General features: G+C 40.9%; 1 protein-coding gene across 8 annotated transcripts in view; it reads right to left on the bottom strand.

Moving 5' to 3' along the window:
* Positions 1-17,384, bottom strand: part of CEP192 (centrosomal protein 192) — a 133,730-nt gene extending 116,346 nt beyond the window's left edge. For 5 of the 8 annotated variants that reach the window (XR_004278327.1, XM_032311492.1, XM_032311493.1 and 2 more), the window contains exons 1-5: positions 17,275-17,384; positions 16,452-16,622; positions 12,258-12,425; positions 11,109-11,234; positions 1,843-2,018 (exon numbers count right to left, since the gene is read on the bottom strand). Coding sequence is in view for 4 of the 8 variants with exons in the window: in XM_032311492.1 (XP_032167383.1) it covers positions 1,843-2,018; positions 11,109-11,234; positions 12,258-12,425; positions 16,452-16,561 (580 nt within the window). In the remaining 4 variants the exon portion in view is untranslated. Of the gene's footprint in view, positions 1-1,842; positions 2,019-7,415; positions 7,528-8,119; positions 10,263-11,108; positions 11,235-12,257; positions 12,426-16,451; positions 16,623-17,274 lie in introns of those variants that run through there. The other 3 variants (XM_032311494.1, XM_032311497.1, XM_032311495.1) reach the window with 3 other exon arrangements.
* Positions 17,385-18,062: the final 678 nt, after the last annotated feature.

The following is an 18,062-nucleotide window of genomic DNA, read 5'->3' as shown; positions in this document are numbered from 1 at the left end:
TTGACAAAGCAGGAAAGAATACCCAATGGAAAAAGACAGTCTCTTCAACAAATGGTGTTGGGAAAATTGGACAGCCACATGCAGAAGAAAGAAACTGGACCATCTCCTCTCACCATACACAAAAACAGACTCAAAATGGCTCAAAGTCCTAACTGTGAGACAGGAATCCATCAAAATCCTCGAGGAGAACACAGGCAGCAACCTCTTCGACCTTAGCTGTGGGAACTTCTTAGACATACAGCCAAAGGCAAGGGAAACAAGGGTAAAAATGAACTATTGGGACTTCATCAAGATAAAAAGCTTTTGTACAGCAAAGTAAATAGTCAACAAATCCAAAAGACAACTTACAGAATGGGAGAAGATATTTGCAAATGACATATAAGATAAAGGGCTAGTATCCAAAATCCATAAGGAACTTATCAAACTCAACACCAAAAAACAAAAAAATTCCAATCAAGAAATGTGCAGAAGTCAGGATGCCTGGATGGCTCAGGTCATGATCCAAAGGTCCTGGGATCAAGTCCTGCATTAGGCTCCTTGCTCAACAGGGAGTGTGCCTCTCCCTCTCATTCTGCCTGCTGCTCCCCCTGCTTGTGCTATCTCTGACAAGTGGATAAATAAAATCTTTTTTAAAAATAAAAATGGGGGGGCGCCTGGGTGGCTCAGTGGGTTAAGCCGCTGCCTTCGGCTCAGGTCATGATCTCAGAGTCCTGGGATCGAGTCCCGCATCGGGCTCTCTCTGCTCAGCGGAGAGCCTGCTTCCCTCTCTCTCTATGCCTGCCTCTCCATCTACTTGTGATTTCTTTCTGTCAAATGAATAAATAAAATCTTTAAAAAAAATAAAAAAATAAAAAATAAAAAAAATAAAATAAAATAAAAATGGGAAGAAGACATGAACAGACATTTCTGCAAAGAAGATATCCAAATGGTCAACAGACAGACACATGAGAAAGTGCTCAACATCACTTGGCATCAGGGAAATAGAAATCAAAACCACAATGATACCACCTCACACCAGTCAGGATGGCTAAAATTAACAAGTCTGGAAACGACAAATGTTGACGAGGATGCAGAGAAAGGGTAACCCTCCTACACTGTTGGTGGGAATGCGGTAGGAATGCAAGCCGGTGCAGCCACTCTGGAGAACAGTATGGAGGTTCCTCGAAAAGCTGAAAATAGAGCTACCCTATGACCAAACAATTGCACTACTGGGTGTTTAACACAAAGATACAAATGTAGTAATCTGAAGGGGCACCTATACCCCAATGTTTATGGCAGCAATGTCCACAATAGCCAAACTATGGAAAGAGCCCAATGTCCCCCAACAGATGAATGGATAAAGATGGGATATACAGACATACAGTGGAATATTATGCAGCCATTAAAAAAAATTAAATCTTGCCATTTGCTACAATGTGGAGAGAACTAGAGGGTACTATGCTAAGCGAAACAAGTCAATCAGAGACTCTTAATAACCTTCAGCAAAGTGAGGGTTGCTGGAGTGGAGGGGGTGGGAGGGATGGGGTGGCCGGGGGATGAACACTGGGGAGGGTTTGTGTTGTGGTGAGCACTATGTATTGTGTAAGACTGATGAATCACAGACCTGTACCCCGAAACAAAAATACATTATATGTTAATACCAAAAAAAATTTTTAAATAAAAAGATTAATCAAGACACCATTTCCTATAAAAATATTAATAGGTAAATGCCAAACCTTAAGTGTCTTTCAGTTTACCATACTGTAGCTTAAGATAAATAACAAAGATAGACAAATCAGAAAGGAAACTGAAATATATACATTACGCAGTAATTTCTAAAAGTAATTTCTATAAGTTCAGTACCTTGCACTTGTTCCAGTGGTGAAATCTTATCAAAAGGGTCTTGGCTCTGAAAGCGTTTTGCAGTTTTAGCCTGCTCCTCTTCTGTTCTTGCTATATCACTTTGCAAAGCAGACTCTTCAAGAACAGCATCTGACAAATGTTGACTTTCTCTATGGTTCTTTTTCTTAGAGACAGAACTTTCCAGTAGGGAACAGAATGATTAAATGTTAGTTACCTTGGGTAAATCAATAAAATATTCATTAACCAGTTATGTATTTAATATCACAAAAAGAAAAAAATGGATGCAGTGGAAAGAAAAATTTCAAGGACCAGCCAGACACTACAGCTGGCTCCACTGTAGGTGCCCTGGGGACTGCAGACCATCTTGGGTCCAGAGATACAGTCTACCAAAATCAAATACAGTATCATATTGCTATCCTGCCTCTCAAGTGATAAAATGAGGGGTTTTATTCTTTCCTAAGTAAGTATCTCTGAATCTATCATATATGGAGAAAAACTCAGCTTTCTAAAAACAAAGAAGACTTAAAGGACACTAGTATATATGCCAAAAAGCTGATTCTCTGAATTATGAAATGCTTTAAAAGTTTTACTTTTAGCCCCTGCCACTGGCTTTGTCCTCATCTTTGTATCTCTATTGTTTTATACTTGGATGACAATGTTTTTCCTTAAAGACAATTTTCCTCCCAATCTTCAGCAAAAGCTCGTGGGTCTCATGCAGCTCATCACAGCCTTCTGCCAGCAAGAGAAGGGGTAGGGATGAACTTTTTAGAAAAATGCCTCTAAATGCAATAAAGCCATCATCTGACAAACTGCTATCTAGGGCCAAGCTTAAATCTGACCAGGATGGATGAAAAGATAGTCCTTTCACATATTCCGAGTGCTAACCCTCTTTGCCTGAGGCAACTCCCAACTGTAATTTACCTCCCAGTTTCTCCATGTCTGTACTGGGGTTGTAACACATAGAAAGCCATTACCAACAGTTCAATCCAAAGGTGCATTCATAGGTTGATATAGGAAAGTTTCATCCCAATCAAACAGAAGCTGAGTAAAAGAGAGGATAGAGGTCGGTGGAAAGACTGTAAGTGGATACAAAGTTGTATGATAAAGAAGAGTGTGGGGATGTGCACAACAAAGGAAACTGAAAAAATGAAGACAGTCTACAGAATGGGAGAAAATATTTGCGAATCGTATCTGATAAAGGGTTAATATCCAAAATATATAAAGAACTCATACGACTCAATATCAAAAACAAAAACAAAAAGCAAACAAGCAGACAACAGGATTAAAAAATGGGCAGATCTGAATATTTTTCCAAAGAAGACAGACAGATGACCAACAGGTACATGAAAAGATGTTTGGAGTCCCTGGGTGGCTCAGTGGGTTAAAATCTCTGCCTTCAGCTCAGGTCCTGATCCCAGGGTCCTGGAATTGAGCCCCGCATCGGGCCCTCGGCTCGGCAGAGAGACTGCCTCCCGCCCCCCCTCCGCCTGCCTCTCTGCCTACTTGTGATTTCTGTCAAATAAATAAATAAAAATTAAAAAAAAAAAAAAGGTGTTCAATGTCACTAATCATCAGGGAAATGCAAATCAGAACAATAACGAGACATCACCTAACACCTGTTGTAATAATCATTATAAAAAAGACAAGAGGGATGCCTCTTGGGTGGCTCAGTCGGTGAAGCATCTGCCTTAGACTCAGGTCATGATCCCAGGGTCCCGGGATTGAGCCCCACATTGGGCTTCCTGTTCAGCGGGGAGTCTACTTCTCCCTCTCCTGCTCCCCCTGCTTGTGCACACACACACTCTCTCTCTGACAAATAAATAAAATATTTTTAAAAATAAATTAAAATTAAAAAATTTAAAAGACAAGAAATAACAAGTATTGGTGAGGATGTGCAGTGCTGAGATGTGAACTGGGAATGTAAACTGGTGCAGTCACTATGGAAAACCATATGGAGGTTCTTCAAAAATTAAAAATAAAACTACTATATGATCCAGCAATCCCACATCAGAGTATTCATCCAAAAAAACTGAAGCCTTAACTCAAAAAGATATATGGCACCTCCACGTTCACTGCAGCACTATTTACAATAGCCAAGAGGGAAACAAGCTAAGTATCTGACAGATGAATAAAAAAAATGTTGGGACGCCTGGGTGGCTCAGTGGGTTAAACCGCTGCCTTCGGCTCAGGTCATGATCTCAGGGTCCTGGGATCGAGTCCCGCATCGGGCTCTCTGCTCAGCAGGGAGCCTGCTTCCCTCTCTCTCTCTCTGCCTGCCTCTCTGTCTGCTTGTGATCTCTGTCTGTCAAATCAACAAATAAAATCTTTAAAAAAAAAAAATGTTGTATATATACACGATGGGGTATTATTCAGCCACAAAAAAAGGAAATCTTACCATGTGCAGTAACATGGATAGACTTAAAGGGCATTATGGTACGTAAGACAGAGAAAGACAAATACCACATAATCTATTTATATGCAGAATCTAAAAATAAGAACAAAAAACTAACCTCACAGATAGAATAATGGTTCCAGAGGTAGGGGATCGTGGCAGGAGAAACAGGTGAAGGGGGTCAAAAGGTACAAACTTCCAGATATAAAATAAGTAAGTCATGGATATAATGTATAGCATCGTGACTACAGGTAATTACACTGTGCTGCATATCTGAAAGTTACAAGAGTAAATCTTAGAAGTTCTCATCTTAAGAAAAAAAATTTCTGCAACTATGTAAGGTGACCAATATTAACTAGACTTATTGTGGTGATCATTTTGCAGTATATACAAATATCAAATCATTACGTTGCACAACTGAAACTAATATGTTATATGTCAACTATATTTCAAATAAATGAGAATATAAAAGGGAAAATAAAGACAGTAAAGGTCCCTAGGTGACATATTAAAAAAGAAAAAAAAAAGGTGGTGGGGAAGCAAAATGGTGACATGAAATAAATAAAAAAGTCATGAAATTTAGGTTAATTACATATTTCAAAGCCCCCCCACTCCAAGAAAAGCATGTGCACTTTACCCTTGAACAAGATGGGGGTTGGGGCACTGACCTCCTGCATAATTGGAAATCCACGTCTAACTTCTGACTCCCCCAAAACTTAACTACTTAATTGAACTACTGTTGACTGGAAGCCTTACAAATAACATATACAGTTAATTAACACACACTTTGTGTATATATACATATTTACATATATATATGTATATATATTACATGCTATTTCTTTTTTTTTTTTTTTTTTTTTTTAAAGATTTTATTTATTTATTTGACAGAGAGAGATCACAAGTAGGCAGAGAGGCAGGCAGAGAGAGAGAGAGAGGAGGAAGCAGGCTCCCTGCTGAGCAGAGAGCCCGATGCGGGACTCGATCCCAGGACCCTGAGATCATGACCTGAGCCGAAGGCAGCGGCTTAACCCACTGAGCCACCCAGGCGCCCGATTACATGCTATTTCTTATAATAAAGCTAAAGAACATGTTATTAAGAAAATCATAAGATGGGCGCCTGGGTGGCTCAGTGGGTTAAGCCGCTGCCTTCGGCTCAGGTCATGATCTCAGGGTCCTGGGATCGAGTCCCGCATCGGGCTCTCTGCTCAGCAGGGAGCCTGCTTTCTCCTCTCTCTCTCTCTGCCTGTGTCTCTGCCTACTTGTGATCTCTCTCTGTCAAATAAATAAATAAAATCTTTAAAAAAAAAAAAAAGAAAATCATAAGAGAAAATATACTTTTAGCACTATGTATTTACTGAAACAAATCTGCATGTAAGTGGACCATGCAGTTCAAGGGTCAACTGTAGCGTGACCATTAGAACTTTATAACAGAGCCAGTTAAATTAACCACCTCCCCTAAATCCATGTCCTCAAAACTATAGCTATTACTTGTTCTTATTAGCCCATCAAAATTCCTCAAATTAAGTCAAATATTAAGTCAAATAAGCTTCAAATAAGTGGCAAGAGTAACTTCTAGGAGTGCATGAAAAAGACAATAAAGAACCTCTATAAAAGTGAAGCAATCTTGGGGCGCCTGGGTGGCTCAGTGGGTTAAAGCCTCTGCCTTCAGGTCAGGTCATGATCCCAGGGTCCTGGGATCGAGCCCCGCATGGGGCTCTCTGCTCAGCAGGGAGCCTGCTCCCTCCTTCCCCTACCCCTGCTCCCTCTGCTTGTGCTCTTTCTCTCTCTCTCTCTCTCAAATAAATAAATAAAATCTAAAAAAAAAAAAAAAAAAAAAAGTGAAGCAATCTGTATGAGAGCCACCAGTCCTAGCCCAAGCTTATCTCAGATTCTAGAATCTGAACAGCAGATGGGATATGCAGGAGAAACAAAAGCATGGTCCAGAACAAGAACAAAAGGGCCCGGAAGCAGAAAACAAATCTGCCAGGAAGAACTGCAGAAATGTTTCCTGACTACAGTAGGAAGGAGGACAGGAGAGAGTCCAAAGGAAAGGGATGACTGAAAGTTTATCAGGTGCCCGTGCTGGGCAGTGCTCCACTCTCGCTCCCCAGCCCACACAAACAAAACAGCAGTGTCAACATGTCGCTGTACACCTAGGAAGGCTCTTCTAGGAACGCATATGAAACGCCTGTGCAGAATGAAGCTACGGTGGTGACAGCAGCATTAAACACCCAGCATGGAATCTGTAAAGTGAAGCTGGCCATGAGCTTGCATGAAGACCTAAGAGAAATGAGATCTGGATACCCACTAGCCCACACTAGCAACCTAGAAGACAGCCATAAATCAGATGCAGGAGAAGGAGCAGCTTGAGAGATAAAAATAAAGATGAACAAAGTAAACAACCCCAGACACAAGGATAATTTATAGAACTTTGAAAAATCTCAATTAGAATTCTCAGAAAACATTGAAGTCGCTATTATATCCACAAAAAGGAGCTATTATAAAAAAAAAAATGAAAAGTTCAGAAAAAAGAGCTCTCAAAATTATGACTGCCAAATGATTTAATAGAAGGGTAGGGAAAAAATTAGGAACTTTATCTAGAACACTGCCTATTTGCACTGAAACAAAAGAAAAACAAAAACAAAAAAGGAAAAAAATAATCGAAATAGATCAGCCCAGGCAATCTAAAACAGCAGTCCCAGAAAGAAAGAAAATAGAAAAATACCAAAGTAATAATAATTACCTAGAACTAAAGCATACAAATCTCTGGATTGATGCCAATTAGAATTTGGTTGGGGGTATGGACTCAGGGAGGATTCTAAGGGTTTCCAGAGAGAAAAAAGTTCAGATACAAATGGTCAAGTATCAGAATGACATCAGGCTTCTCACACTGTAGCAGTGCCTTCAAAATTTTGTGAAAGTTATTTTTATCTTTAAATCCTATCCTCAGCTAAAATATTCATTAATTCCAAAGTTAGAATAAGGATATTTTAAAAACATAAATTCCACCCTCCCCCAGAAGGAGCCACAGAAGCCATCCTTCACACGATAAGAGCATACCTCTGCAGGCTGTGCACCCACCATCACAAGCAGCCCACAGGAAGTCCAGGCTCTCAGACTAACAACCCAGATCTTTAGACTACTCAGTGGGGGCAAGGAGCAGCCCCAAAGCACTCACCTCTACCCAATGAAAGTCTAGAGTGAGGCCAGTACACTGCATGTAGGACTCCACCTTACCAGGTCTTCTATCTTCCTTTAACAGGGATCAACAAGACCACTTCCCAGATCTCCTGGCCCACATCAAAGAGTCAAGAATTACTTCCGATAGTCTCCTCCCCTCCCCCCATGTCTAATGTCTCATTGCCAACATCAGTTCAGTGGCACTAACTTCATGATGCCCTTCAATAAGCCCAGGACTCCTTACCACTGACAAAGATCCACAAGGATACTCCCCCTACCCAGCACAACAAATCAATGCTGAATCAGCAAAATCTATTCCTGAACCCTTCCTATGAATATCCCTTTCACCTCACTGCTTTATGGAAAACCTGGATGTCCTGTGAGGACACTGCCTCCCTTAAACACTGGCAAGTGAGGACTATCCATCTCTCTCACAGCCTTGGAATCACTGGGTGTGGAGATGGAATGGGTATTTCCATCACCATGTCCCCTCAGTACAACTTCCAGATCATCCTCACTAAAGTCTCCTAGCCTAGAGTCACCTATGACCCTTCACAGCACCTGCCTTAGTACCTCAACTCTATAACCCTCTGCTGTAACCCAAGCCCCCAATCCACTCATATCCCCACATCTCACACTCCCTTGCCATTCTACTATCCTCTCCTCTTCCTTAACCTAATCAGATGGCCAATCATCACACACCTCAGCTTCCTCATCCCTCACTGCTTTCATCAAACTATAAGCCTAGTTAAACCTAACTCTCTCCTCACACCCTGCCAGCACCCCTATAGCTGAATGTGGTTGGAGATAACATCACAATCACAATAAATTCATGACCATGACCCCTGAGTGGGCCTCCTGATGCTGTCTGACAATGCCACTATTTTCCTCTCTCCTCCCCTCCCACATGCCCATGACTGTTTACATCTCTCTACTGCTCCTCTACCCTGAGTTGATGTCATGTCTCCCACTGCACTGAGAGACACTAAGCACTGAAAAGACAACTTCCTCAGATTCTTACCAGGACATGTACCCATACATTCTGCCTTCCCACTGGTTAATACAGAGGAATTATCCATGGTCTTACCTCTCTAGTCATTCCTTCCATGACACATTAGTTCCTCGCCTCTTATTTTTGTAGAAGTGTTGCTCTAGCAATTCTCTTCTTTCTACATAATCAGATTTTCCTATTCCAGATCTTTCCTATTACTACATAAACTTGCAGTAACCTCTCCCACCACAAAAGAAAAAAGAAAAACTTCTCTTGACACACTATACTCATCAGTTATCACAGCCCCATTTTTTGGTTTCCTTTTGCAGCAAACTCACCATGTCCAAAATGAACCTCCCATTCTCTCCTAAACTCATTCTCCTACACTACTTGCCTCCTCCTACTTCCATCAAAACCACTTATCAGGGTTCCCAATGACCAAACCTACGCGAATTCCAATGTTCACTTCTTAGTCCTCATTTTATTTGACACACTGGATCCCTCTCTCTTCTTTTACATATGTTCTTTCTGTGGCTTCTGAAACACTTTGTTGTCTGCCCAACCTCCAGTCACTAATCTTTAGCCTCCATGTCTCTCCTCCTCTCCTCAACTTAACAATGAAGTGTACTGACATGAGGCCCTGGTGCTCTTCTGTTCTCCATCTACCTCTCTACTTTGATAATCCAACCTTCTAAGGGGTCTTCCTGTTTCCAGACTTGCCTCCCAACAGTCTGTTCACCCCACTGTAGCCAGAGTGAACCTTCTAAAACATAATCCTTCAATGGTTTCCACCTCTTTCAAAATCTTGCTCACCCCATGGCAGCCTCCTTCCTGCTGTTTGAACACAGGTATGCTCTGACCTTAGTGCCTCTACACTTGTGCAGCCTCCACCTGAAGTCCTCTTCCTCCTAATGTCCACATGGCTAACTGCGTCCTTCAAGTCTTCACTCAGATTTACACCTCCCTCAATGAGACCCACACTGAGCATTTCCTTCAGCTTACCCATTTACCCTCCTTATCATGTTCTGTTTTTTTCCTAGCACTTTTCCCTTCAAATATACTATAAAACTGGTATATTTTTAATGTCTTTTTGTTTTAATGTCTGTTCTGGTATTTCCCAAGTACTTAGAGAAGTACCTGGCACATAGTAGGCACGCGGTCAAAAATACACATGGAATGAATGAGTATTCAAAGAGTTAACATCTTTAATATATAGAAAGTGCTTATATCCAAATGTTACCAAGAGGCAATTCACAACAAAAATATAAGTAATGAATAAACATTAAAGTATGTTCAATTCCATAAATACTCTATTATGAATTCAAACACAGAAACTTTAAGAATGCCTGTAATACCACCATCAAGAGATAACTACCATTTACATTTTGGTTTATAGCCCTCCAGATTTTCTTCTATGCATTTATGCATGTGTACAATTTTTTTTACTTCTAAATTCAAGGATTAAAAATAATACCACCAAATGTTGGGGAGGGCTCAGAGAAGGCTTTCTCATGTACATCTTCTAGTGGGAGTATAAAGTGGAACAAATCTTCTAAAGAGCAATGTGCTGCTTCGTAGCAATCTTTAAATATTAACTCAGCAATTTCAATCCTAGGAATTTATCTAAATACAATAATTTGCTAGGTATGCAAATGAGTAAATTTCAATAAATTTGTAATAGCAAAATTCCAATACTCTAAATGTCTAACGTAGTGCAGCCATTAACACAACATATATCTACATTAATTATAATTGAAAGATGAGCATAATACACTAATTTTTTATAGTTATAAATAGTATGGCGGCGCCTGGGTGGCTCAGTGGGTTAAGCCTCCGCCTTCGGCTCAGGTCATGATCTCAGGGTCCTGGGATCCAGCCCCACATCGGGCTCTCTGCTCAGCGGGGAGCCTGCTTCCCCCTCTCTCTCTGCCTGCTTCTCTGCCTACTTGTGATCTCTGTCTGTCAAATAAATAAATAAAATCTTTTAAAAAAAGTTATAAATAGTAAATACAGTTCAATCCCCTATTTGTAAAAAAAAAAAAACAAAACAAAACACAACTTAGTATGTACATGTATAGATGCATAGAAAAGTCTGGAAGGGGCTCCTGGATGGTTCCGTTGGTTAAGCATCTGCCTTCAACTCAGATCATGATCTCAGAGTCCTGGGATCAAGCCCTGTGTCAGTCTTGGTACTCAGCGGGGAGTCTGCTTATCCATCTGCCCCTTCCCCTGCTCCTGCTCTGTCAAATAAATAAAATCTTTAAAAAGAAAGCAAGCAAGCAGTCTGGAAGACTATAAATAGATAATCAATGACTCTTCTCTCTTACTTTTTTGAAGATCTTATTTTTAAGTAATCTCTATACCCAGTGTAGGGCTTAACCTTAAAACCCGGAGATCAAAGGTTACATGCTCTGCAGACTGAGCCAGTCAGGTGCCCCAGTGACTATTCTCTAGTTAGTAAGACTATAGACTTAGCATCTTCCTTACAATTCTTTGCATTTTCTACTTTTTTAAATAAGCTTATATTACTTTTGGAATGAGAAAAGGTATTCTGAAAGACTAAAAAACATATAAAGAAAACTCTTAAGAAGATTCTTATAATTAGACTTATTCAGAGACATAGTCACACTTTCATTTTCCATAAGACTAAGTGAGGCCTGCTTTTAACGTGGCAAAAACAAAATGAAGGTATGAACTTACTCATCATCCTGGAAGCTAAGTTGTAACTTCTCTCTTGGGTCACCTTCACTCTGGCTGCTGGGAGATGATTCAGATGGAACTGAAAACTTCCCTTCTACTAAATAAGATGCCTGGATATCAGAATACCTACACACATACAAAAAAAATTTGTTTTGTTAAAAGTTACATTATGCATATTTAAAATTCACCATGACATTAGGACCACAGGACTATAAAACCAATTGCTAGGGGATAAAAATAAATAGGGCCCCCAGTATTCAAAACCATCATCTCATGTGCAAAGCGCTGAAAATCTACATGTCAAGAATGAGGTGTGTTCGTATTAAAAAAGAGTCACAGAAATCTTAAAGCTAAAAGTTTTCAGAGTTAAACTCTTCATTCTAAAGGTAAAGATAATGCTTCTTACCAAACATTCAGGTTGGGAGGAGGACACGAAAGCAGTTAGATTATTTAAGCATGGGCAAACTTTACACATCATACAAGATGGATAAGCTGTACACATCACATACAGAGATGCAACTCAAATTACTGGCTGCCAGTAAGGCTGAACTAATACAAATCCAAAACACTATGAACAGAGAAAACAATTAGTAGACCAAAAGGTCACTGGTACTCAGTTCCAAATCCACCCACCCATTACTGATTAAGGCAACAAAGTAAGGAAATGTATACGTTTTTCATAACAATTATATATACATATGAATATATATACCATATATACACACACATATATCATATACTTATATATGATATACATATCATATTACATATATAAATATAAATAAATATAAATTTATGTATATAAATATACATAAAGCAAAAGCTCAAGCTTGGCTGAGAAGCTTTTTAAATATATTTATTATTTGAGAGAGAGAGAGAGAGAGCCCGCCACGTGTACCCACACAAGCATGCAAGGGTGAGAGGCAGAGGGAGAAAATCCCCAAGCCAACTCCCTGGAGAGTGTGGACCCCACTTCAGGGCTCAATCCCAGGACCTGAGATCATGACTTGAGCCAAAGCCAAGAGTTGGGACACTTAACCAATTGAGTCACCCAGGTGCCCCTTGGCTGAGAAATTTTTACAGAAGTATCAATGTATTGCAGGCTTTCTAGACCTTAAAAAAAAAATCACGTGTTCTAAAAGTTCTTACCTGTTGTCAGCACTGGATCTATTTCTAGCAAGTGTTGAAACAGCAACAGGCAAGCCAAGATTTGAAGGAAGAGTGACATTTTCCAAAATCTCACTATTACCAAATAATGAATTGGTTAAAAAGCTTGGAAATGACTCTTCAGCTATTCCTCGGAAATCTTCCATCTCACTACAACAATAAAAGCTTTTTAAAAATCAAATACTACTATAAAACCTTTCCAAATGATTAAAAGTCTCAAAAATTTTAGAAAACTGATAGATCATTTTCTTGGAACAGCACAAAGGGGATAAAATCAACAAGCATTTGGAGGTAAAGTAATTCTCAGAATACTTTGCTACTTCACAGCTGAGACTACAAATGTCAATCTTTTTATAATTAACCTAATAACATAAATGTTATTTATAAATAACATAACAAATTTGTAATATATAACACAGATTAATTTGCTCTTGGTTTACTATCACAAAGAATATCAATTGCTACACTTGTCTAGTAAAGAAGCAGAGACCCAGCACTGAAGGAATGTACAGATGATTTCAGGAAGTACTTCATTCTAACATGGAAGAGGAAAAAAAAAAAAAATTAAACCAGCAAAATCTAGCCCCTAACTTCAGAAATTATTCTTAAGGAAGAGTAAATGTTACTTTAAAAGGGAAGTCCATTGAAGGAAAAAATTAAAGTTAAATCAATTCGAGCTGGCACATGGACAAGACAAAAATGGTGAAAGTGGTATACAAAGGACTTACTCTGGAAATACAAAGGACTCATCTGGCACAGAATCTGTATTACTGAGAGATCTTCCAGCCCATATTGGACTCTGGCTCTACTTAACCCTGATTACAGTACTTAGGAGATGCAATCTCAAAATTACTTCAGTGTTTATCATATAAGGGTTATATGGAATTCAGTAAAAAAGTTAAATCATGAAAGGCTCAATAAATGAGAGAGTATAGGCCCCCTGCCTTGAAAAATGAGTAGAACTTTGACAGGCCAAGTATGACATGAGGGGGCTCTCAAAGATAACAAATAAACATGAGCAAAGGTGGAAGAGAATTAAGATTTATTGTATATTACAACCTTAACTCATTTACCCCACTTTATGAATGAAGAAACAAACTGAGACTAAATTAGCTAAACATACCAGGGTTGCACAATTAGTAAAATTCAAACCTGGGTCTGACCCCAAAATCCACCCCAAGTACTAAGTGTATGGAGGCAATAGACAAGTGCTTCAATGTGTTTTGGCAACGGGTGTACAAAAAACACAGTGAATGAAACCATGAAGTCAGATTCTAAAAGTCTTAAAAGGTACATCAGGAAGTATGGACAGTATGCTGCAGCCCAGGGACGGACTGATCCTGACAGAGGAAGGGAGAGGGCTTAACACCTGAAAGGATATTCAACGAGCTACCACAACTGGTGAGACAGAGGCCAATGACGGACTATGCTGGGGCCAATGACAAATGCACTCAAGTATCGGTATTAGGGAGAATGGGCTAACTAACTCTATAGAGCAGAAAATATTTACGACTTTTAGAGAGCTATAAAACGCATCTGACTGTGAAGTATCCAGGTTCCCGTGCGAAGCTCACCTCTCTACCTGCACTTGATCCCACCCGTTACCAGTGCAGTGACAACCACTCCAGGGACTACCCTCCTTCTATCCATCATCAAAACTTCTCCGTGCAGCCATTCCTACCAGCATGCTGTTATTTCCTCATCTTTTAAAAAAGTCTTCCCCGTCTCATACCCTGTCGTCCCCCTGCAGCTGTACCACTTCTACCTGCCCTCCCTTTACCACATACTCCTCCAAAAGGAATCACTACCGCCATCTGTTTCCACTCCTGTCATCTCCTAGACCCATGCCAAGCTGGCTCTCATCCTACTGCCCCATCAAAACACTTGCCAACATCACCACTGAGCTCCCTGTTGCCAAACCCATAACCCCACAGTCAATTTTCAGTCCCATCTTCTCTGACCTAACAATATGGGATTTGTACTCCTTCCTTGAAGAAATCTATTCTTCACTGGTTTTCAAGACACAGCTGTCTGGGTTCTCCAATCTCACTGGCTGCTTCTTTTCCTTCTCCTTGGCTGGTTCCTCCTCATCTCCTGGACTGCCATACAGTAAAGGTATGAGGGGTTGCTCCTGGACCCCTTCCACCTACCCAACCTCTCTAGGTGACTGCCCTCAGTTTCAGAGTTTTAAATTACAATATGAAATTTATATCTCCAGCCTGGACCTCTTCCCTGAACCTGAGATACGCAACTACCGACTAGACATTTCCACTTAGTTTTATCTAACAGGCACCTAAACCTGAAGTTTGATTCCATCTCCTTCCAACCCACTCAAAAAATCCTGCTTTTCAAGCTTCCCCACAGAGAAAATGACAAATCCATCCTCTACCTGCTCACACCAAAAACCTTACTGATTACTAATCACCACCTCCAACCCCTCAACACACACACACCCCCTAAAAGCAATCCCTAGGCAAATCCCAATGTCTTTACCTAATAATACACAGAACCTGCCATTTTCTCACTACCTCCACTTGGTCAAGCCACCACTACCTCCTGCATGGATACTCACTACAAGACACTTTATATTATATAACACTTTATATTTACATAACTATCTCCACCCCTCCGTTCTTCCTCCCCTAGCCTATTCTCCATACACTGAAATTATCCCTGCTAAGTTAGTCAAATACTGCCACTCCTTAGCTCAAAACCCTCCACTGGTTTCCCATCTCATTCAGACTTAATACCTACAATGGCCAAATGAGGGCTGGATGATCTGATCTCATTCTCTTCTACTCTTCTCCCTTGCTTTTGCTACATCCTCACCATCCTAACCCCCCCCCCCCCCCGCTGTCCCCACGATTTGCCAGGGCTTCAGCTTCAGGGACTGTGCCCTGGCTCTAACCTCTGTTCAGCACACTGATGCCCCACATGACCTCACATCTTGCTCCTTCACTTTTCTCAGGTTTTTGGTAAAAGTCCACTTATCTGTCTGTCTGGTCTCCCTCACCAATCTTCTTCATCAACTCCAAGCTTTCTTTTTTTCCCCTGCTTTCTTTTTTCTCTGGTGCTGACCACCATCCAGCATGTTATATAATTCACCTATTTAATTAATTTTTTCCTCCATATTAGAATGTAAGCTCCATGAGGGCAGGGACTTGGCGTATTTTACTACTGAGTTTCTACTTAAAGCAGTGCCTTGCCCAGAGTAATTCTCAATAAATCTGTTGAATGTCTTCAAATTATTTCAATACAGAGCACATTCCCATCCTTCATTTGTGCTTTTTAATCTAAACTATTGCATAAATCTTCCAAGTAGCCTGCCTTCCCACGTCCAATCTTGTAATCACTAAGCTATTCATTCATTTATAGACATGTAAACCACATTAAAATATATCCCAAATTCTTTAAGGATTCGTCTCTATTTAGAGTCAAATCCAAGAAAATTCAGATATTAAGCAATTATCATTCATGCAACAATCATTACCAAGCGCAAACCATGAAACACACTCTACTTATCTCTGGAAATACAAAAATAAAGCTGCTCCCCTTCACGGAGTTGATGACTCTCATCAATTATAATCACTTATGCTCCCTATTAATTATGACAGTGTTAAGGGCTGGGATGGAGCTTGGCTATGGGTGCAGGGGTAACAGAAGCCAGTGGAAGATTCCTTAAGATGTAATCCAATATCTAATTTCTCGTTTCCAGAAAGGATTACACTTGTTTAATCTGGATTACACTTGTTTAAACCATCCATGGATATACCACATTCCTAAAGTTTCCCTAGAAGGAAAAATTCCCTAAATTCCCTCTATATTGCATTACCCACCCCTCCTCCATCACCTAAAGTGAAGGAAATGTAACATTACCTTTTCTTTTACTATATCTGAACTAAGTAGCCATCTTTGGAATAGCTCTTGCTATTTTCTTAAAGTAGAGACCTCAAATTTTCACAGTTGAATTGACTAATATTTAACTGCTTTAATTACATTTCTGGATATGTAAAATACCATTTACTGTAGTCATTAATTGGAAGTCTACACGTACAGTTAAACACATTTAAAAGCATATGCTGTCAAGCTTCCCTAATATTCATCATTTACTCTTGGTGTTCTAAGAAATAATCTGTAATTAGGCAGGCATTTAATATATCACTTTTCAAAGCTTACCGTAAACTTTGATCACAAAACTGAAATTCGGTGAAAAAACTGATTTTGGAGCAGTAAAAACTCCAGTCCAATGACCTCAAAATGGTAACAGCAAACGGAAATACTTTCATAAAAACAGCTGTTCTCCAAAAGACTTCTTCGAAAGGGACCTCATGTTTTACTAAACAAAGTCTGTAATTAAAAGAGATCAAAACTATAGTGATATTAAACACTGTCTTCTTTCATGGTTTTGTTTTTTGTTTTCAAAAAGAAATCAGATGTAAAGAATGTAGTAAAGGTACTGGGAGTAGATGAGAACGCGGCCTAGCAGAAACCAAAACAAAAAGTGAATACCCGGGTGACACTAGCAGACCCCTCTACATTTAGTTAACAACCTTGCTTCGTGGGTCAGTTTTGGATAAAAAAGAGAAAAAGACCGCCTATCACGACACACATGAAGCAAACACCAACCAGGTCAAGAGCACTTTGCAACAAGAAACTCCAAACCAAAGCGCAAAGTGCGTTGGTCCCTAGAAGTCAGGAAGTGGTAGAGGGTGGGGGGCTACCAGGATGTTATCCCCAAAATCAAAACCCGTTTCTATAAAAGCCAATCTCTCAGAGGCGCCCAATTAAACTCACTGAGCGGAATTCTGCGTGGCGGCCGGAGCAAGGCCGTCAGACCCTAGCCAGTGCCCCGCAGTCCCTGGCCCGGAGCCTGCGCCCCGCGCCCGACCCTGGACCAACCGCTACTGCCCCATCCGCCCGGCGGCCGAAATGCCTGCGGAAAGAGGGTTCGCGTGCCCCCTGCCGAACCGCAGTCAAGACACAGGGACCCCCTCCTCACCAAGCCCGCGACTCCAGCTGCGGGAGCCGAGAATTGGTCAGAAAGGTCCAGGGGAGGGGGCGTCCCGGTAGCTCTGCAAATGCGCGTGCGCAAGATGCAACACCCGCACCCTCGGCCACCCGGACTGGCCGTACAGCGCGCCCCCGAGGTTTACGGCTGTTCGCGGCACGAGCAACGGGGCGGGGACTCGGAGCTGGCCTTGGATTGGACAGCGACGAGGGACGGGGCGGGCAGGAGGCCGACGATTGGACGAGGACCGCTAGTCCCTGAATTTGAAGCGAGGAAACCGCGCTCCGCTGGTCCGGAGGAGGAGCTCGGTGTTCGGAAGGGTTGGGTGCACTGTGAAAGTCCTTCCCCCCAAAACTGAGCCGAACGCAAAATAATGAAGGCCTTGGCCAACTCGGGCGGGGGGGGGGGACTGCTTACCGTATTCAGTCTGGAACCCCAAAACATCGTCACTCACCTTATACAATACTTGCGGTGAACGAGTCATCTGATACTACCCTGAGTTTAGAACTGTGTCATTTTTTTGTCTTTTTACAAGAGCAGATGCGGATCTTTTCTACCACTGCTTGGCAGACACTGAAATGTGTCATCATTTGCCTTATGTCATAAACCGCAATAAAGCTTCAATTAGGAAATCATTTCTCAGGATCCAAGCTTCATGATAGTTCTCTACACCTAATCGCCTCTTTGTGACGGAATAAGGCTGGTTGAGGGTGGAAAGAGCTGAGGAGACATAATTCATCCCTAATTACTCCCTACGTTTTCCTGTTCTCCTTAGGCCA

The sequence above is a fragment of the Mustela erminea genome, chromosome 13 (assembly GCF_009829155.1).
Source record: "Mustela erminea isolate mMusErm1 chromosome 13, mMusErm1.Pri, whole genome shotgun sequence".
NCBI classification, from domain to species: Eukaryota; Metazoa; Chordata; class Mammalia; order Carnivora; family Mustelidae; genus Mustela; species Mustela erminea.
The sequence above is the reverse complement of the archived record's forward strand: the minus strand, read 5'-3'. Positions and strand labels throughout refer to the sequence as shown.